Raw genomic sequence first — 22,345 nt, 5'->3', positions numbered from 1 at the left:
TTGTTTTCCTTAGATTTAGCTATTATGTCTGTAAGTCCTACAAGAACTTGTTTCCATTTTTTCAAATTATGCAATGACTGTTTTACTTCTCTTAAGGAAGGCCAGCAAATAAAGCTAATAAAGTTCATTCACCGTTAGTGAGATGTGCTGAATGCTTATGCTAATCCATCTGAGACATTGAGCTCAGAGTGAAAATCCACATTACAGTGGTCCTCTATTGTACAATGAACTCCCTCCTATAGAGAGCACTGTAATTCCCTGCTTTCCTGTTGTAATTTGAGGATGCAGTAATGTTAAGGCAGCAAAGGTGGTTAGCGATCCAGTGGAATTACATGTAAATAGAGATTGTGTAGGAGAGAATTGCACTCGGTTTGGAAGGAAGACAACTTAGAAGACATTTAGTGGAAATTACATACTTTAGTAAAAAAGAAATAAATCCATTGCTCCTTTCTATTTTTTTTCTAGTTTCTTGACTTATTATAAATATATGTTTATCAAAGGATCAGAAGCTGCAGTGAGTCTGTAAGACCTCATATGGAGCCTTTCATGAGCACACATTGAATAAATTGTAATTCTCTTTGTATGTGTCTTCATAATGACATGTTTTCTGGTTTGGACAAAGGTTCCTAGAAGCCTGAATAGGTGTCATCTGTGACATTTACTATGAAGTAAAATAAGGGCCTAGCAGGGGTAAGTGTTATCTAGACAATAGTCCTAGTAAAAATAGTAAGTTTGCAATTATATCTCTATAGTGGATATAAACAAGGTCTAAGCTAACAGCAGGTAACTTTCAAATAGATAAAAAGAAATACTATTCTAGCCAGTGTAATCAGACTGGAGAATTCATCATAGCAATAATCAGACAATCAAATACAGCAGCTGGAATAATTTGAGGGTCTGGATCATTTTATGACTAATTACATTTGTAGCTATGCATACTATAAGAGTAATTCAATCTTAAGATAATAGTTGGGTGAAGAAGAAACCTCCTTCTACTTAAAGCATTTTAGAGTTAGCCGTGCGTATATGCTTCTTTTCCTCATGCCCTTCTTCAAAGCCTCAGGCATGTGATATGTCTGAAAGCTCAGAAACATATCAAATTTGTTGATATTCCTTTCTCATATGCTGTCTGTGTTTCTGTGGCGGAGAAGGAATGTTTTTGTAAGCTACCAAGGAGGAGGATTGTGAAACCTTCTGCTTGTCTCTGGTTCTACCATTGACTTCTTGTGTGGCATTTAGAAAATTGCTTAATCTTGTGTACTTCCAACTCCCCACCTGTGACAGATTGGCATTTACAGCCCAGAGATGTTGAGGAAATGAAGTATCTAAAGTGAAATGAGATTGAAAAAAGAGACAAAAAGAAAGCGAGAATCTCATTGCAGTATGCCAAATTAATGTATGAGACTATATCTATATGAGAATGAGTTGGAAAGTTGAGTCAACTAGAAGTGTGAATGCAGTGTGCACATGTGAAAGTGTAGTATATCTTTTCCATGAGAAGAGTCCCTCTTATTCTAAAAGTGACTGTAGATCTCCTTGAGGGGCTGGTGTAGATGAACCTGGGTTATTCATCCTACCCTTCATTTTTATAAGTATTTACATCTTGGTTCCTGTTCCCACTGTTCTGACTAAAAGGCTTCTAAAATCTTTCAACTTCAATAGTCAATAATTTTTATCTAATTTCAAGCAACATTTATCCACAGCCAGTTTATAAGACTTTGATCTTTTAGTAATGTAGACCTTTACATTAAATAGATTTTTTTTCTCTCCCTGGTGGTTCCTCCCAGTACAGTTCTAGACAGCAAGCATGTCTCCTCCCTTTGGTCTTCTAAAACGAACCTTTGGTTGGCTAAAATGGACTCTCCTAATTATGACTTGTAAGAAAGGCCTTCTATTCCCCAAAGATCCTTGTAACCCTTTTCTCCAGTTGTTCCATTTTTAATTAATTCCTTTTGAATGTGGCAGCTCATCAAATTTACATGCAGCATTCCAGAGAAAGCCTATCCCAGATACTCTACATCTGCAGTTTCCATCATACTTTTTTCCATCATACATTTTCCATCATCTTTATCTTATGGTTAATGTGTCCATCCAGGTTCTACACTTCTGTCTTATTTTCAAGCATTCACCTGCTACTGCAGAAATTCTTGGAGTTATGATAGTCTCTAAGGGCATAAAGCTTTGCTTTCAACTAAAGACTCTTCTCTGTTGCAGTTGTTCAGGTTCTTCAGGTCACCCTTTTCTCAGCAAGCAGAGAGACTGAGATTGTCATACCAGAAGAACTGGATCTGTCTATTCAGAACCATGTACTTCACTGAAGCCTGACTCCCTTTTGTGCCAAACTCAGTCCTCCAAACACTGAACAAGGTTTGTCCTAGGATTGACCCTTGAGAGTACTGTGGATTTCCTCCTTTCCTGGCTGTACCTTCTCTTTATACTCCATTCATATTGAGTTCCCTACAGCTTTGATGTTTAAGTTTTTGGTTTTTTTATCCTGATTTTCATTCTTTTGGGTGTGACAGTAGTTCCCCAGCCACCAGACCAAATGCATTACTGAAATCTGTGTGCATCTTTCATTGTTCCCTCACCTAGAAAATATGTTATTTTCCTAAGATAGATAAAAAGCAGTATATCCCATTTTCCATTCATGTGACCCTCTTTCCATTAGGTATTTGCTGTGAAGTGGGCTGCCATGGGGCGCCTGAGGGACTGTCAACTGGCTGGAGCTGCTCCATCCAGCCATCCATTGGGCAGTGCTTTTAGCTGTGATGTTAAAGATATATGGTGGGTTTTGTGAGGAAAATCTGAGGACTCAGGATCCCACGCGCTGAGAAATCTTGCATGCTATTGAGGTCAGGCTTTCCACTGTGTGTTTGCTTCCTTGTCTCCCCCTCCTTCCAACTCTTCAGTTACCAGCCTATTAGAATCAGCCATTAACCTGGTTAATGGGGAGAAACGGCAAACACCAGAAAAGATGATGTGCTTTTCTTAATTCCCATTTGGAAACTTGAGTGGTTTAAACAGTAAATGTCTCAAAAAAAGACAAACCTCAGAAAAGGCTCCAAAACATGCCATGCTTTTGTAATGCTGGCAGACCAAGGTGGAGAAGGATGAGATGAGTGCTGCACTATTGAGTGGTCTTTGGGGGGCAAAAAGATAGTGCCCTGCCAAAGCTGCCAAGGTGGCTTTAACTGGGGTGCTAAATGGACATGGCTGAATTGTATTATGCATCTGATCCTTTTTGTGATATGGTTAAGGTGATTCCTGGATGCCTTCTTATCCTTTGTGTGATATGACTTGAACCTAAGAGCCTTTGTCCTCTCTGAGGAGGAGAGGTGACAGAAGAAGAGGGCAATGAAAGGCATGGGGAAAGGGCAGAGGGGGAAAGGAAAAGCTCATGCAAGAGGGGAAATAGCCATGTTTCAGGGAGAGACTAAAGCTGTTTCACTGAAGTGAAATAACAGCTCTTTGTTAAGGACAACAAGGACTAATGCAGCACACAGAAATAACCTGCCCATTTAATTTTTATTAAAGATCTGAAAAGGTAGAAGGAAAGAAATTTACAATTTGTTTGGTATTTAGCTCAGGTAATTTTTTTAAAATTGTGTAATGAGAACACATTGTCCAAATTTTCATATGCAGATTCAATTAGTGTTCAGTTAATTAGCCTTTACAGATGAGATTAACTTAATTACATAACACTAACCTCTCTTAATAACTATTAAGGGTACGAAGGCTGCCTTTAATAAATTTAGAAGGGCTATATGTGTTTTTTAAAATCTGAAATGACACACACATAAATTAAACCAAATTACACACAGAGGACAACCATTAACAGTAATGATCAAAGGAAACAAACTATGTACATAGCTCAGAATCAGGCTGCTTAGAAGTTCATGCTGTGTTCCTCCTCTTGTCTGCTGGCATCCTAGTGATTTCACTAGGATTATTACTGGAGCTGATGTACAGTCTGGGGTCATTCCTTCAAAGAGGGCTGCAGACTGATACAAGGTTACTTTAATTAAATGTTAGCTTGTGTTAAAAAAATCATTTTGGGTACTAGGTTATTAGCAATTTTCTTTTTCAGGTGGTCTAAGGAAAAAAGATGTGTGAAAGCCCATTGAATGTTAAAAATCTGATGCAAAAATATTTATTGTCATTATGTACCATAAATAACTGTATAGATTTTTTTAATCTCTTGATATGAGTTGTGCACTTGAACAATGGTGCTGTGGTTATTAATATCACATCTGATATAGGGTAATAAAAGGTGGAGCATATATGGGACTAGTTATGGGATGTGGCATCTTTGGCTTCTGAGTCACAAGTTTTAATCCAGGGTGTCTTTGTAAAGTGACTGACATCAGATAATATCTGATAGTTTTCAGAATGGAGCAACAAAAGAAGCCTTTTTCCCTTGGCTGTTTGTGCATGGGCGATGTTTCCCACTTGCAGGGAATTTTGATGGGCTCATCACATCCATCTCCTCAGAGCTCAGTAGCTTTTGTGGCATTCAGTACACCGCAAAATTCAAGGGCTACCCTCATTGCATTCTCCAGGACCTCTTTTGGAGTCCAGATTTTGAGTTATTGTCAGGAGCAGGCATCTGCTGGATCCCAGCTTTGTGGCTCTCTTCAAACCATTTTATCTCATGACCCTGAAGGAGCAAAGTGAAGTTCATAAACCACATAATTTGTTTTCCACCTGCAGTAAGCTGAAATGTTCAAAGCATCTGCCATACAATCTGAGTCATTTTCCATTTGTAGCCATGAGATCTGCAGGTATTGAGCAACTAAAGGAATAGGTTGGATATGCCTCATGTTAAACACCCCAAAAATCAAAATATATAGCTTCTCTCTGAAATACTGTCTCTTTCTGAAAACTTTGGCTTGGTGCCTACAACCATTTTCAGCCAGGAGGAAAGATGACATTGCCGCAGATTTTTTCCTTGCTGTGAAGAACTAGCAAGGTGAATATGCAATGAGGAGGAAATTGCTGAAGTATCTGCCTTGGAGTGGCAGAATCCATTGGAAAAAAGGAGAGGGGATACTTGAGTTATTTCAGCCCTTTCATGTATGCAGCTCAAGCTGAATCTTCAACAGTCGGTATCTCAAGAAAAATGGTTGGCAGTGCCCAGACTTTGCTTTGTCTGATGCAGACCCAAACCTTGTTCTCTTCCGTGGCATTTGTGCCTGCATCCCTGAGAGCAGGATTTGGCCTTGTGAGTGGTTCTATCCACAGATGCAGCCGATGATACACACTCAGAGGAAGGGGAGAATGCAAATTCCCTGCAGGGAGGCAACCGCCAGATATGTACACAAAGAACCTTCTGGGTGTGCAGCAGTCAGACCACTTGAACTGCTGTTTCCATGGTATACCAGATGCTGTAAAATATGCTTTCTTCAGGGGAAGAAGCTTTTCCTACTCCTGAATTATCCTGTTTGATGATGGACTGTCCTCAGGCTGGTACCTCACTGTATGGACCACATGTGTCAGGTCCCCCTGGCCTAACCATTTTCTGAGTTGATGATGATAGCTTGTCTTCTGCAGCTACCAAGCAAAGAAAACCCTAAGTGATTTTTTTTTTTTTTTAAATTGGAACATCATTGCTAACTATGCTTTTAATTTTTACTACTGAGTGTTTAATGCATAACAGTTCTTCCTGATGCACATGGTGTCATACTATAATACTGAGTGGTTTTGCTTTTCTGTTTCCTTCTGTTTTTTAAAAAAACCCAGAATACATATATATCCATTTCCCCCTGATTATTCTTTTCCTAATCCCCATGATACTTTGCTATAATTCCTGGTTTAGGGACGTTAAAGCCGCTGGGTACAAGTCAGCAGGTACCATTTCTGAGTTTGACTGCAGATCACCCAGTAGATAAATATGAGGAAAGAAAGCAAAGATAGGTGGTCTCTACTCCCATTTTCTTGTAAAACAGCAGCTGATTGTGAGCAGGTGCTTGGTTATGTCATAGGTACTAAGTAGAAGTGCGATTATAAAACATGGACAAGTCTGCAACAACTGGTTGAAGCAAACCAAACTCAGCCAGTGTAAATAAGTTACCAAAAGCATTTATGAGGCTTGCTGTGCTTGACTTGGGAGAAGGTGAGAACGTTTTCTGGGTACCTGTCTACTGCAGGCTGTGTTTGGGGATGGTGCTGCAAAACTGGCAGAGCTGTGTGGATGTGGCATATCCCCTCACTCTGAGGCCATGCAGGTTCATTGGCTTTCCTTGTGGCTATCAAGAGCAAACACAGGGGCCTTTTTATGGTTCCAGCTTCCTGCACCTGAAAGGCACACCGTGGTGTGTAAGGGACAGATGCACGTGCTCTCTGCCCTGTTTACAGTCCAGCCACCACAGCTCCATGGGGTCCTGTGTGTGCTGTTGGCTTCCCTTTCCCAGTCCTGCTGCCACAAGACCTGCTACCATACCAGGCTTACCAGGCCCTGAAGGAGGCCAGGACAGCACTGAGTCCCAGGGGTGAACAGTGGAGGCTGGTAGTGGTGAATATGTGATTGGCTTCCCTTTCCCAGTCCTGCTGCCACAAGACCTGCTACCAGGCTTCCCAGGCCCTGAAGGAGGCCAGGAGAGCACTGAGTCCCAGGGGTGAACAGTGCAGGCTGGTAGTGGTGAATATGTGTTGTGGAGTGCTGCATGGCATGAGAGAGTGTCCTGGAGTGTAGAGAATTAAGGCTTCTTTTACTCCTGAGGATGCTTTCTCATGGTCTTTCCCAGGTGCTTTTCAACTCCATCTCTTCCCCCATCCTGCAGGCTAGTAGTTCTCACTTCAGGAAAGAAAAAATTAAGTGTGGTTAATTTTAAGCCAGTGCAATTATTTAGGAGTCCTAGAGGTGGAAAACCAGTTACTGGTTAACAGATCTGATTTGAAATGTGTTCTGCCTGACCCCCCCTAATGTAGCAAGCCAGAAGCAGTTCTTCCAAGAAGCTGGCTTTCTGGAAGGCTTTTTCACTGAATCATTTAAAGCCTAGGCTTCTTGAAAATGTTAATATCCTGCTGGCTCACTGGAATGCAGCTGGTGGGTACAGCAAGTGCAATACCTATGTGCGTGCTTGCAATCCAAAGCACAGTGAGCAGGCAGGGCTCAGGCTGCAGTGTGGGTGTCCTTGCTGAAGGCTCAGCCTGGGAGGGAAGCAGGCTTGAGATCAGACCTGATTTGGCCCCACAGGACTGAGGGAGAGATCCCTCAGCCCTGCCCAAGCAGTGCAGTGATACAGCAGCACTTTGCACCCTGGTGGGGCTGTGCCCTGCGTGGCTGGAGGTGTCAGCTGGGTTTGTGCAGCCTGGGGATGCTCTCCTGGCACTGCGGTCAGGGTCTGCCCTGGGCTGAGCCTGAAACTGCCCCCTGCAGAACCTGACCCCGGGATTCCCCCGTGCATCAGCCTTTATAGCGCTGAAATCATAGCAATTGCACGCTGCAGTATCTCTGTAGCAAAAATGCAGGTCGGTGTGAGTGTGTATGTGCCTTTTCCCCTACCACGGTGTCTGCAGGCAAAAACCTTTTTGAGTTATCTGTCTCTATTTGTGGTGTTACAAAGGCTTTGTCCACCTTAGCTTCCCTGTGCTAATGTGTGAGGCTTTTCTGCTTACCTTAGTAGTGAAGAATTTTTCAGGGGAGAATATATATTATTTTCAGGCAATATGCATTCTCCTCAGGCTGTCATCTAATCCACCTCTCTCATAATTTTAGCATGTTTTCTTATACATCATCCCGTGGTTTTTGTAGCTAAAGGAGATCTTAGAGTTCTTGCCTTAAACTGGGGACATATTGTCCTGCAGATTGGAAGTATTGCAAGTCCAGGATTTAAAAAAAAAAAAAAGAAAAAAGAAAAAAATAATCACAACTGTACTATAAGAAAAAAAATTGAGGGAGATTAGTTTTCCTCTATGAGAGGAGGACTGTAGGTGGTGGCAAGTGCTTTGCTAATTTGGACAATAAGTTAGCACCCAAGGGTGTTAAGTCAGGTAATTACTTTTGGTTACCAGATTTTCTTTTGCTTAGTGTGGCAAAATACTCTCAAAGCATACACAGATTACATGGGCTTGTTTATTCATGTCAGCAGTAGATGTATTTACAGCAGTTGTATGGTTCTAGACAATATTCTGTGGTATGTTGTAAAAAACAAGAAAGATTCAATATGAGACATAAGTATTCTATTTTTTTAGTGAATTTTCTCTTAAGAATGAAAATAGATCATGATAGTGTCTTCCGTTAATATAAATGCAGATTAATGCAATCAAATGGGTTACTTTTTCCATAGACAAGTTGCAAACACAATGGAGCACGGTGCTCAAATATTGCAGTTTCATTAAAACAGATTTTTTTATCGTGCATTTTCAGGGATATACTTTGCACACCTTCTTTAGATTGATCAATTTGAATTCATTTAAGACACTAACAATTGAGTATAGTGACAGGTTTATTTGGATAAATGGATATGAATTTTCTTCAATTATGAAAATGAAAGACAGTAAAAATAGTTAAAATTTAAAAAAGAAATCTGCTTACTATTCTGCAGAATGTACCAGCTGACAGCCTTGTGCTAAACTCTGACTTGGCAGGTTTGGGGTTTTTTTTAATAACATGACTAAAACCAAGCAAGATGACCTTGCCATATTACCTGTGCTTCCCTTTTGTGTAATAAGTCATATACTTATCCTCTTATTAATTTCTCTCTTAGTTTTCCATCCATATGCATATCTGAAAAAAAACTGAGTCAGGACCAAAATGATGAAGTTAGTTTAAAAATAATAAATCACAAAATAGTAACAAATTTTGGAGAATAAAACTTTGATGAAAACATGTTTCATAGCTGTCCAGATCTTTTTTGGGTTTGGGATTTGTTTTTCCAGCCATCCTTTCTGGATTCTGTTTGTCACATAAGGACAATATTAGAAAGGTGTTTTATGAGTTAATACCATGGTTCTCCTGGCTGAGGTTCAAAGCTTTGTGTGAGTGGTAGAAACAGTGTGTAATACAGCTTCTGCTAAGCACTTCTCTAAAATACTGTTTTATTTTTTTGTTTCTTACAGGGTTTTTGGGAAAACCACACAAAACTCATAAAAGAATATGGACCTGTTTGTGGGTAAGCTTAGAAGTGCTGTCAGCTTTCTTCTTTCTGGCTCTTGCTCTTTGAGTTTGTTGGGTGGGAGAGGAGAAAATACCGAGATAAGATATTGATCAAAATGCAGAGTGCAGTGTTTCACTTTGGGGGACAGAGATGGAGGTGGTTTGATTACATGCAGCAAATACTCTTGGCTTAGTTTAGTTCAGCATTTGGGATTGGACTTCATTTTTCTCTCTCTTATTTTAATTATGCACATAAAGTTCAGTCCTTTTCAGAACTGTACAAAGCTACCAGCCTTCAATATTCTCTTTTCATCTGCATATTCTTTATGCTTACAGTGAACAGTGGAAATAATAATTTGTCATCTTAAAAACCCCTCAGTTTATGAAATAGTATGAATTTGCTTCAGCTGTTGCTATCTATATTTATGCAAAATTCCTAAACTTAAAATACAATGAAGTACAGATTAGAAATGAGGCATTCCTCTCTCTATAGCTCAGCTGTGCTATCTTAGCAGTTTGTTAGAAGTAAAGAGGGTTTAAGCAGTATATCCCTTCATAGAAGCCCTTCCACATTTCCATGAATGTCATTTCTGTTCCAAGAACTACTAACTTTCCAGTTGTCATCATTTTAAGTGGAAATGCAGTTATCCCATGGTATCTTCTATTGTTGTGGTCAGTTGGTGTTTGTAGCATAACTATTATTTCAATATATATGTATCAGGCAATATCCACAAATTATGAAAATGTCAATTTTTTTTCCCATGGTCTGCAAGGAGTTTAAGATACTTGTAAGAGAGCACATATGAATGTCTGTGTGTATACATCTTTGATTACAAAAGATACCAATGAGCTCTTCATGCTCTCCCAGTAAAAAAGCTCTAGCAGAAAGAAGCTCAGGCATTTGATGCTTCAGTCACAGCCACCTTGTGGCATTTATGCTCAGCCCTCAGGACAAAATGCTGCAAGAAGTGATGGAAATAATGAATTCCAAGGGTTAGGTACTTGTCTAGAAGGAAATAATGCAGTGTCTTGGCTGGCCAGGAATGGGAAAAGATATTCATTAATGCTGTGGCAATTTGTATGTTGTGTAACAAATGGAAAGTGACTGAGGCTTATTATCTCTGTGACCTTTGGTGTGATGCCCTTAAATGACAATAATGTAAGAACACTGGCATTTATTCCTCAGTATACTTCCCTCCTTATTAATATCATGCTTATTTTTTTTCCTAAGCTGAATTTGGAACAAGTTGCTATTTAGTCATCTGTCTCACTCAGCCAGGCAAGGCTATGTCATTGGAGAAAGAGATGTATAATTACAGTGTGTGAGCAGATAGAAAGTATCATTTCTGCAATCTACTTACAGGCTGTTAGGGAATGAAACCTCTGTGAGACTTGCATGGACTGCAAAGCTGGATGATGGTGGTGGTGGTCAGCCAGGGATAGTTCTGACTCTGGGATTCTCTAGGTAGGAAGAGTGAGCAGAGGTATACTTAATTTATGCATGCATGGAAAACTCAATTTGTGAGGGATCTAGGAGGCTGGCAGGAAAAATTGCTGTTTTTTCATATCTCCCAGGAAAACAAAGCTGGATGCAAACAATGCTGTGTTTGAGGTAAGGTCTATTTGCAGCTGAAGTAGGATGTTTTAAAACCTGGCTTGCAAGCTGCTGTTCAATAGGTGGGGCATGTGTCAGGGGGTATTTATCACAGTCCTGTCAATTAAAGAAATTCATTCTCCTTCCCTGTGAGTCTTCAGTGTGATTCTTTCTGTGGTTCTTTGAAACAGGCAAATAAATGGTAGGTGTGTTTATGTGTATATTCCCAGCAAAGTATTGGATCTGGCAGATGGAAGAAGATGTGCCATTTTTCTTTTCCCAGATTGAAAACTGCTTTCCAATAAGCATAAAGAGCAATGATCTTTATTTCTACAGTGGTGCAGTGAGTTGAATACAAATCTTTGGAACTGAAGCCTTTTTTTCTTCCTAAGGTCACTTGAATAGTCTGAATGATACCATCACAACTGTTTTCTTTTGTGTGTGAATTGGTTTCCTTGACAACAGGATGTCAAATCAACTTTTCAGCTTTAATCAAGTCAAAACAATATATCCCTTCCATTCCAAAAGGCCTCAAGTCGGAGAGAATTATTTCAAGTAAGGCTTTTGTAGGTCACAAAAGCTTTTTTTTCCCTTCGCTCCTGTGTGCATATCCAAAGGAAAGGTGATGGTACTGATATTTTATAAAGACAGACAATGCAAATAGTCATCAGTTGTGAGTTTGTGCTGTGAAAACTGTTTGTTTTCATACAGAGGTGGCCCAAGATGGAGGCCAAGGCAGAAACAAACAGCTCTGGTTTGGTGCAAAAGCAGAGATGGAGCATTTTTATTCCACAGGGTAATCTAAGCCACTGACATGACTTTTGAAGAGGTCCTGCATCAGTGGAAATCTTTGATTTAGCTATAATTTGGAGTACCCTCTATAAAAATGCTTTGTCTAAAATATGTGTGCTATTTCTCCATAACAAAAATGAAGTTGAAAACAATACTATTTGGAAAACAGTGTACCAATACTTAATAAGATATGCCTTGAATATTCCCCTATTCACAGAAGAGTTCTGCAGGAGAGTAACCCTGTTTGCTGTGGAAATCAGTATTTGCACCACTCATTTTTTGGATGACTATTGATGGTATGTTACTTTATTCTTACCTCCACCAATTGTTCCATTTCAATGGTAGGTTGATAGCTACTGATTGGAAATAGGTGATAAAAGTAGATAGAGAAATAAAGAGGGACAACACATTTTATGGAATCAGAAAAGCAACTTCTACAATGTGAGAGCAAGTTAGTTTTGCTTTCTATATGCACTTAATATGCATTTGACTGCTCTGCTGCAATTGTGTCATTATGGCTTTACAGAAAAGAATTGGAGTAAAAGAAATCTGCCAAAATAAGTAATATATTCTTGGCCCAACAACATACTACCAGTGATTGCAGAAAATATAACTCAGCCCCAAGTGGTCAGTTGATTGCTCTGGGATGAAGGAACTTACTCTGTCTTCGACTGTAGCAATGTATTTGGACATGGGGAAGAATGTAAGAGATCATAACACAGACCTCACTGTGTATAGCCAAACAGTGAGAACAGGTTAGAATTCAGTGCCGTTTGTGGGGTGACACTCTTTCTTCGTGTTGTTTTGCATCTGAAATAGCTTGCAGCAGGTTAAACCCTATTCTTACTCTGCCTTGACTTGGACATTCAACTTCAGCCTGCTGTGAGAAGTCTCAAGATGTCTGTAGTAGAAGCTCTGGTTTGTCACTGGGGGGGCTTGGGGCTTTCCCTTTTTGTGGTTAGAATAGGGGATGTGCATTTCTGGGATTTGGGCATGTGGAACTTTACTTGAAGCCTTTTTCTTCCTTCTGCTGTCATCAAATACCTTGGGACAAACCTAAGGGAGATAGGGCAGGATCTCCTCCTGCAGGGAGCAGCTGATGTCCATCATGGGCTGAATTTAACTGAAGAAACAATGTCTTTATTGCTATTTTAATGTCACAAAGTTTTTTAAGCCCTCTATTTCTAGCCTCATTCTGCTTTCTGTGGAAAAAGTGATTCCAGGGAAAGTATTCCCATCTTTGTTTCTGAAGGCTCATGGAAAGAAATAACTCAGTTTTATAAAAAAATCGTATCCTGTTTGATTTCCTCTTTTGCCCTGGTTGGGGGGGGGGGGGGGGTGGGCAGTAGGTTAATCTCCTCCTGCAGGGAGCAGCTGATGTCCATCATGGGCTGAATTTAACTGAAGAAACAATGTCTTTATTGCTATTTTAATGTCACAAAGTTTTTTAAGCCCTCTATTTCTAGCCTCATTCTGCTTTCTGTGGAAAAAGTGATTCCAGGGAAAGTATTCCCATCTTTGTTTCTGAAGGCTCATGGAAAGAAATAACTCAGTTTTATGAAAAAGTCGTATCTTACTACCTCTCTTGGGGTACTTCCTTTATTTTGATATTTCAAAGAATTTACTTTTTATATTTCAGCTAGAGGAAATCATACCTGGACAGCGATAGGGAAAAACAAGCTTCCTGTTGCTGTTTTGTAGCTCCTCATAATCTCTGTTACCCATGTAACCTGACAGGGAATTTTGGTAGCCTCACTTGCCTGGATTTTTGTTTTCTTAAAGAGCAGTATATTTTTTGGCTGATGTCAGGTCTTTCATATTTCATCAAGATTTATTTTCTTCTCACTGCTTTCTCCTTTATGTGTTATGATAAGGTTCTTTGACTCTATAAGATTGTTGACCAGCCCCAGAATTGCTGATGTGGGTTAGAGTTATCTCTTTCTTCCATTAACTACCCGTAAATTGTACAGTACAGCAGAACCCCTAACTTTGAGTACATGAGTAATCACATTAAAGTCAATGGTATTGCTCAACATACTTCCAGTTAACCAGAAGTCTGTCTACCTTGCTGAATCAGGGCCATAAAAAACCAATTGCATTTGTGCCTTAAAAATATTTTTAGTGCTGTTGGTACACATAAACTCCTAGTTCTATTGTACCTGGAAGAAGTTAATGGGAAGAAAAATATTCCTCTCCGTCTCCACCCTCTATTTTCATAGCACTTTGCATGTAGACAATTTAGTTGCTCTTCATGAAATATGTTAGCCATTCCCTCTGAAATGGAAAATATTATTAAATGAATGGGCACAACAATAGGACAATCTTAATGTTTTAAAGTTAAACTTTCAGGAGTCTTTCATTTAATCACAATGAGAATTTGTAAATAGTAACCTATTTTTTGAAAACTGTTTTTCAAAAAAGAACTGAAACCCAACAATACTCCTGGCAGAAACTCCAGGGCAGAATTCATGGTACAATGCTACATCTCCATCTGAATTCCCACAGTAAACGTAATCAGGTATTGGTTATAGTTGGCTCCAGTGGTTAAATCAAGCTGCCAGAACAAGTCTTGTGAGTTTCCTTTGGGTATATCATCACCAATTTCCCCTCTTGTCTCTAAAGTTAATTGGTCCTGAAAACATAGCCTTCTGTGGGACTGATGCCTGAAGACTTGCCCAAAAGATGGCACACCATGCTGTTCTGAGAGCTGGAATCTGTGTCACTGTTACAGGTGGAATTGTTTTTGTGGCTCCTTGACCACTATTGGAGTATTTTACGTTCTGTATACACAGATCTGTGGGCTGCAGATTACTGGCAAAATTTACAGTAAATTAGTTGACCAGTTTAATTCTGGCATGTTTCAAATGTACTTAGGTCTCTGGAACATTGCAAATTGATACCTAGTGTACTAGTAATGTCAAAGGTATTTTTTAATGAGCACCTCACAGCCATGGACAAATCTGCTCTGTGGACTGTGACCTCCCATGAGAACTGTGCAACTTGAGCTTGTGTACTCTGTGATGGTTCTTGATTTGGTACCATAGCCCCAGGAAGGTCCAGGGACGTTTGTGTTCTGTGTATTCACAGACAGAACTCAAAAGCCCATCAAAATTTTGCAGTTCAAGCCCTCAGGGCAGGAAAAGCCATTGGGATCTAAACCTTTGGTGAAGTGGTAGTCTCTTTTGTGTGCAAGGCTCTCCCACTCCTCTCTGAGGCTGCAGATGCTGCCCTGGGGTGGCTGAGCTGCAGGCATGTGCTCACTGTTGTGCTTCTCCCCAAGTTTCCTCCATCCAATCCCTCTGTGACTCTACTGCAGCTGTTTAAGCCAGTGTAGTCAAAGACCTGATGTAATCTTTTACACCTCTGGAAAAAGGGTATGAAATCCAACCATGTGAGACAGACAGCATTTTATGTGCTCTTGGCAAGGCAACAAAGGGCACTGCCTGTCACCTGCACCACGTTCCTGATGCTTGTTCTGTGCTCATGGGGTGTGCAAACTGCTGGGATCATAGCTCCAGCAAATGGAGGTTTGTGTAGAGGAGCATCTCCTGCTTGGTGTGGCTTCACTGACAGATTTTGCCAGACATGGAACAGCTCTGAGAGATTGTCCAAAACTCTGTTAGCTCCTAAGACTGACAGAGGGAGCAGGAGCAGGCCCTTGTACCATATCTAAGCATCTGAGGAACCTGATTAAATCTTGGTCTGCTTTTATGTGTGTGCATATAGCCTTGGCTAGGAGAAGGTTTCACCTCCATTTCCTCCTGCAGAAGTGTTTCCTTTTGGTTCCGTGCATGATGGTACTGTGCAGCATTTAGCTATTTAAACATAGTCCTGGTGAGCTTCATCCTAAGATTATTTGAAAAGTGAAGCTTCTTTTGAAAATGTGCTGCCTGAGGAGTGTTTTACAGCTAATATACAGCACAGGTGATCTTTGATCTCTGCTGCCTGCTTCTTTGCTAATTAATGGTTAAAATGATAGTTTTAAAGGGAATGAAACTGCTGAACAGATTGCTTCTTCTTACCATGTTACACCTGCATACCACAATGTGTTATCCTCATTCAAGGAAGGGGGAGGAAATATTCTGAGTTACAAAAACTAGTTCCTTAGACACAATTTCACATTGCTCTACCACCTTCATTATCTACTGGAGCCTGTATTTGTTCAATGTTTTAACAAGCTGAAAAGTCCACCTTGTAATTCCCCCCCACCCTTTTCCACTATTTGCAAATAAGCAGGTGGAGAGCTTCTAAAAGACTGAAAAATCTGAGGCATTATTTCAATATATCAGTCCTAGAAAGTATGGGAAAACAGCAGCGTTGTAGATTTTGTTGTGCATATTAAATGCTTTCATTAGAATTTCCTACAGCACTCCAGAAGTATTGATGCAAACCTAAGGCAGATACATGCAATATGCAATGTTCAGTAGCTATTAATGTGACTTCACTCGCAATGTATCTGATTATGAACTGGTGTTCCCAGTGTCGTGCATGGTAATTTTTTAATGCATTTATTGAATAATTTCCCCTCACTATATGTAGGGGGAGGCAAATGCATTATGCCTCCCAACGTGTGTGTGTCCCCTTTCTTGGCAGCCTCTGAAGCAGATCAATTTTAACTTCTCCTGCCTGCCTTGGTCACTTCACAGGAGAGTCAAATTACTGCCTCTCCAGGTCACTCCCTAAAGCCAGTTTTCCTTTTTTTCTGGGAAAAGAAAGCCCAAAGAAATCCAAAAGCAGCTTGTTACTGTATTGTGACTGTGCTGTGAGAAGCACTGGGCAAAAGGGATTTCCCTTTTCCACAGATCCCATGCTGGGTCTGGAGAAGGACCCAGAGCAGAAAGTGCAGACCAGCAGGCTGTTGGATGTTCCTGTTGTCTGCAAGCCTAGCACAGGCCAGAGCACCCATGGCTCCGTCCCTTACTCATGCCACCAGCTAGGAGCCCCAGGATGCAGGTGCTGGTTAGACCCTCTCTGCCCATGCTGGGGAGCCCTTAGACAAGACCTCTGCCCCTTAGGCTAACAAAGCATTCCAGAAGAACGGATTTGGGATGTCTGTTACTTAGTTTCTTAAAAATAGTAAGTAGTATTTTCCTTTGTGAGGATGACTACACTTTGCCAGGTATCTACAGAGGTGTTTCCTATCAAGTGCTGCCTTCAATGTTGTTCAATTGGTGCCTCCACTTTGTTGGGGTTTGTTCTGGGTTTGGTTTTTGCCATCCATGACCTTGACTTGTAGGCTCTGTGTTTATGTTTTTCATACTTCCTTCCCTGATCCCCTAAATGTTTGCTCTGGGTTTTTCTTTCTCTTACTTCTCTCCATTGTCTTTAGCTCTATGCTGTCTTTCCTCCCTGCTCTGATTTTTTTTCTTCCCTGTTTTTCTTATCCATGTTGAATTGAAAACAGTAACATGACCTGACAATTTTAACGTCATTTCAAGAATTTTATGTAATTCCATAAATCTCTTAATTTCTTTTTTATTGTTTTGTCATATATAGGTTTTAGTTTTTCCCTCTGCGTTATTAGTCTGGGGATCAATTTTAGTCTACTACATTTTATTAGTAGAAAGGGGAACAAAATATCTCCTTTTTCTTTGTTGGTTTGGCACCATCCTAAAATAACCCTTTTTCTCTCTTGACTACCTCTTTTCTTTTCCTGGAGAGTCTGCTTTATGTCAGACCTGCTGGCACTGAACTGGGTATGATTTCATCAGGCAATAGGCAAAACTATACCCCACTGCAGAGGAAGAAGTTGTTTTCAGCTGTTACTATGTTCATTCTTTTTTTCCTATCTTGGGGAGCATGGGATGAGCTGAGCCACCATTAATCTGGGGATTGTGAATCCTTCTTTCCCTCCAGTAAATTTAGTGGCTAAACCTGAAGGCTGGTCTTGGATTTGTTTTAGTCATACCAATAAAATTCTACAGGTAATTAAAAAAGCTGTCGTGATGTCAAGGAAACCGCCCTTGCAGAGACACATCAGCTCTGCAAAGACAGTCACTGCATCAGGGAAAAGACTGACCATTCCTCCAGCAATTACTGGGGTACACTCCCATAGGAGTTTTTTCTAGTCTGACTTTATTAAGATTAAAATCTTGTCTTGTCCCAGAATCTCTTCTCTGCCCCATGCAAACAAGCCTGAAAATAGTGGTCTGGACCTTCAAGCTGCTGTTTACTTCAGCACAGCTTCATTTCAGGCATAGAGTCATGACTGTTTGAAGATCTTGACCCAATGCTTAGGTCTTTCTCATGTTATATAACTTAAGTTTCTGGATGATGGTACCTACTAAAAAAAATCAGGTTTTGTACAGCAAATCTGAAGACATACCCAGACCTCTTAAAGTAGTTTACAGAAAAAGGAGTGAGTTGGGAGCAATGTTCTGACTCTGTAAGGTCTAGCAGCAGACGTTTTATCACTCAGCAATAATCCAAGCTTTTCTGTCAATGTTGGAATCTATTTTATTGAAAAAAGGTCTTGGCAAGGACACTGGGGATTTGCTGCAGAGTCTTTCAAAGTGACATTATGAGAGGATCTTGGTTCTTTGGGACCTTTTATTGTATGGAACATCTTATGAAACACTTTGTGTGAAGGGCCAAAGTAAAATGTTACCAAAGCAGCCGAACAATTTTATATGTTCACCAGCTGTCCATTTAGGGCAGTAGGAAATGAGCGATGTTTGGGGCAGGAGACAGAGAAAGTAGGTCTCCAAGTGCAGTACAGAGACAAATGTTAAAGTAGGTCAGATGGTAATGTGACATCACATGGAAAGGCGTTAGTTTTTAAATATTAAATTCCATTAAAATAATTTAAATTTTTATTTTTGAAATAGAGATATATATTACAAAATGGGAAGATTAATATTTGAAATACTTAAACTTATTCTTACTACAGACCTATATTTTCTCCTCTCTCACTGGCATTTTATTTGCTTTTGTCTTGTAACTAATACCTTGGATTCTCATCAGTGAAGAACAGAAGTTTGTGAAAATACAGTAATTTTCATTCTGTTCATTTCCTTAGCAAAATATTTAAACAACTACACAATTTGTAAGCCTTGAAGCAGACCCCTTTGATACACCACTGTGTTTATACCTGCCCATGGGACTGCTCTGGGCATTGCACTCAGGGTATTTCCCAGTCTTTGCCTCTTCTGGGCTGACCATTTTGGATACTGGATTTCTGCAGGCAGCTGTACTTGCAGTTCCAGAGACTGGCACCTCTGAAATCCACAGGCTGTCCCTGCTGCCAGAGGAGTGGAAGCAGCAGATTACACTGAGGTCAGAGGACAAGGGGTGTTGCTGGCAGTACTGACCCTGCCATGCAGGCAGCATTGCCTAAATACTGGAATATTTCTGCTGGATATAAAAGGCTCCAGGTGAGAAGAGCATAATCAATAATTGCAGATATTAAAAGTGGTGCCTTCTCATGCTTTCCTACCTTTTCCCTCTTCCTTCTTTGCCTACAGGACACGAAGCATCTGATCCCCCAGACGATTGCTCATGCATTTACATTTTCATTTGCTTGGTTTATAGCAGGATTGTTCCAGCTTTTGGGAGGGGCAGCTATCAAAGATGTACAGGCACTGCCATTGTGTTTTATTGTTCCAGTCTATTTTTCCCTGTGAATGTAGGTGGGAGTTTTTTAGTGGGTTGGTTTTGTGCTTTTTGCTTTCTCTTTCTTCTAAGAATTTACAACCCTTTTATTGTCAGTCTTCAATCATTTTTGATAGATCAATATATTTACTTCAATGATGGCTCATCCTACAGTTGTGGATTGTGCTTGCATTTTTTTTGTGCTTTGTTTATAGGGGTTATGAATAGATTCAGGGGGTTGTACCTCTGCTATACCTCTGTCATTGCATGAGGATCAAGTTGCTTGAAATTGGCCCAATACATTTATATTTAGAAGGAACATGAGGTGTTTACATTGGTCTGTCTTCAAATCTACTGTTTTCCACCCCTTTTCTAAATAAATTTTGAGCAATTAGGAATGCTGTTTTTTTTCAGAACTGCTCTCAGAAATCTTAATCATGACTAGTGGTGTTTCATGTACATGGAACTGTTTGTACTGTTTGGAGACAGGGGTTCTAGGAAACTGCTCTAGCAGACTCCAGAGATCCAGAGGGTTTGGGGAGTAGCACAGCAAGGCAGAATGGTGACATGGACTCAAAAATGAAGCAGGTCTATGAGAATCCTGTGGTCTCTAGCCAAGCAGCTCTAACTGAGGCAGAGAGGAGAAATTCTTGAGTCTACTTCTCATTCATTTCCCCAGGCAGCCAGATGTGGGCCTGGAACAGCTGTTTGGTGCAGCTGTGAAGAGAGCTCACACATGTGCAGTGCAGTGTCAGTGTGATTTGCTGGGGGTCAGCAGAAGGAGTGGGTGAACAGGACTTGCCAATGAAGGTGAAAGGATATGGCTGTGGGAGAGAGGGCTACATCTACTATTCCATCCCCAGGGATTTGGGTTGTTTCATTCTAAAGTGATGTATATGCTGTTTGTTATGCAACTGACCCCTTTCTCCCACCACAAAGAAGAGAGCAGAAAAGGAAGTGTTTGTTACAACTGATGATATGTAGAACATGGTAAATAGAAAATAGGTCAACTAGGCACTGCTCTCACTAGTATTACAGTTTGAAACATGATCTATATCTTGTGACTACACATTAAATATGGGGAAAAAAAATCCCTGAACCTGCATGGATTTTAGTGAGTTTAATAATTTAAACCAGGTGAGCATATTAGCTGTTTGTAGGATGTAATCCCCATAGTTGGCTTGCCAGAGCCATATACACCCTGGGGTTTGGTACATCCATTCTTAGGCTGAAATAATTTGCCATGTTATGAAAGCCGTGACTCAACTACCTCTCAGCAGCACATTGTCCATTTGTAACAGCAGATTTTCCTGGAAGTCGTTACTTTGGAGTGCCATTGTCAGCTGTATACATCATTCCTGCTCTTCTTGTCCTTTGTGGTACAGATTTGCTCATTGTTGTTAGTGAGGATGTTACTGCTGATACACAAGCTATCAGGATTTTCTGTTATTTTCTTTCTTTTCTATCTTTGTTGAATTGCAGTTTCCTTTGTCTTCTGTGTGGTGCACTGAAAGAGGTTAGGAAATTTATCACGGTTATTTTTAATGGGCTTTTAAAGTCCTGCAGAACACAGATTGAATTGGTTCAGGAAAATTTCCTGGAGCTGTAGCATTGTTCTATTAAAAATAATTTTATCATTGCAATTTTTCTGTAAGAAAATATATCTATTTTTCTCCTTCTATCCTATAACAAAACCTTGCTTTCTAATGTTTCTGCGTGGTCAGATATTACCCATTTCCCTTGATAATTTAAGTTGGCTGTGTGTACTGCTAGCATTTTTATTGTAAAGAATTCTGCTAGTGGTTTCATGATAAATGCATCAAGCATTGGGAAATTACTTTTATTAGTGTACATTTAATAATGCATTAACAAAATAAATGGGTTTGTGTGTGTGTTTATCTTGAGAATGTATAGAAAAAGTACAGGCTGCTATAGGTAAAAAAAATTAATCTTTCCTGTGTGCATTTTGTATGCTGTAGCATAAAAAAGTACATTCCCAAGAGCTCAGTAGGTGGTTACTATCTTTTTTTCCTTTGTTTAGACATATTTTTTTTTTAGGCAGATTGTGCAAGAAAAGCAAGTCCAGTGACTGTCCCCCTCATGGCTTGTCTGACAAGCCTTTCCTTCCCTGAGTGAGGCTGTCCATTGTTGGCTGAGATCTGTGTCTTTATTGCACACAATCCAAATGAATGAGTGGCTCGTGGCTTCCCACTTATGAAACCCCGATTTCACTTGCTTAAACTTCAGATATTTTCAGGCTAGTAACCATGATCAAGTCAAAGTGTCACTTCTTATTCTTCAAGGTGCTCTGTTGCATGAATTTCAATACTCATTCCATCATGCTATGTTCATGATGCAAAAAACCCCAAAACAAACCAGTCTATTGAGTTCTATCTATTACTGAAAAATTAAAATATTCTAATATCAAGACAGTATTATTTCAGAGATGCATGCATCTGTATTGACATAAGCAGAGCAAAGGTATTAAGAGGGAGGGTGTACTATATAATGTAACTCTCTCATTGATTTAAGATCAAAATGCCATTAAAAAGGAGTAGACAGAATTAAAATTATGTACATGTTTATTTCAGATACATTAAAAAATAAAATATTGTTTTGTCCACCACTGCTGATCCTATTTACAGGAGGCAGATGAGCTGCCTTGCCTATAAAGAAATGAAAGATAAAGTGCAGAATTAAAACAAGCAGAAACTGATTGTTTTATCAGTAGATTCAAAATCTACTGATTTTGAATGTCTCTCTTCTGAATGCTGCTTTTGAAGATATGTATGAGGACATGTATTTTCCTGAGAGCCTTTTCTTTCCTCCAGGGCTGAAGTGGCTAAGTTTTCTCACAAAACTGGAGAAGTGAAGAACTCCAGTCACACTTGAGTTCTGATCATGATAAGTAAAGCATACATGAGATGAAGCTTGCAGAAAGGGATAGTTATGGATGGCTTTTCTGTGTACCCTGATGTCAGGTCTCAGGGAGGAAAAATAACACAAACTTCAATTTTATCATGGTCCGAAAGGCTTTGAGAGGCGGCAGTCAGATTGCAAGGGTTTTGTTTTAGTCACCCTGGAATGTTTGCTTATATGAAGTTTAGTGATGGGTGTGTAATTATAAACTTTATTACACTTCTGCTTTTATCATAGTCAATCTGCTTTATCACCTGCTGTATCTTGTGATGTTGTAGTATCACAAACTATATTTAAATCTTTTGACCGCCTTCCCATTTCATTTTCTCTGTATGGTCACACATATGCTCTCC

The 22,345-nt window shown here is 39.9% G+C and overlaps 1 protein-coding gene across 3 annotated transcripts in view; it reads left to right on the top strand.

Annotated features, from left to right (window-relative positions):
• Positions 1-22,345, top strand: part of TBXAS1 (thromboxane A synthase 1) — a 230,748-nt gene that overhangs the window by 73,048 nt on the left and 135,355 nt on the right. For 2 of the 3 annotated variants that reach the window (XM_039708347.1, XM_039708348.1), the window contains one exon: positions 9,061-9,113. The exons of the other annotated variant lie outside the window; for it this stretch is intronic. In XM_039708347.1, the coding sequence (XP_039564281.1) occupies positions 9,061-9,113 (53 nt within the window). The remainder of the gene's footprint in view (positions 1-9,060; positions 9,114-22,345) is intronic. 3 annotated transcript variants of the gene reach the window in all.

The sequence above is a fragment of the Passer montanus genome, unplaced genomic scaffold, assembly GCF_014805655.1.
Source record: "Passer montanus isolate IOZ18808 unplaced genomic scaffold, ASM1480565v1 scaffold20, whole genome shotgun sequence".
Classification (NCBI taxonomy): domain Eukaryota; kingdom Metazoa; phylum Chordata; class Aves; order Passeriformes; family Passeridae; genus Passer; species Passer montanus.
Note: the sequence above shows the minus strand (reverse complement) of the source record. Positions and strands in the feature narration are given on the sequence as shown.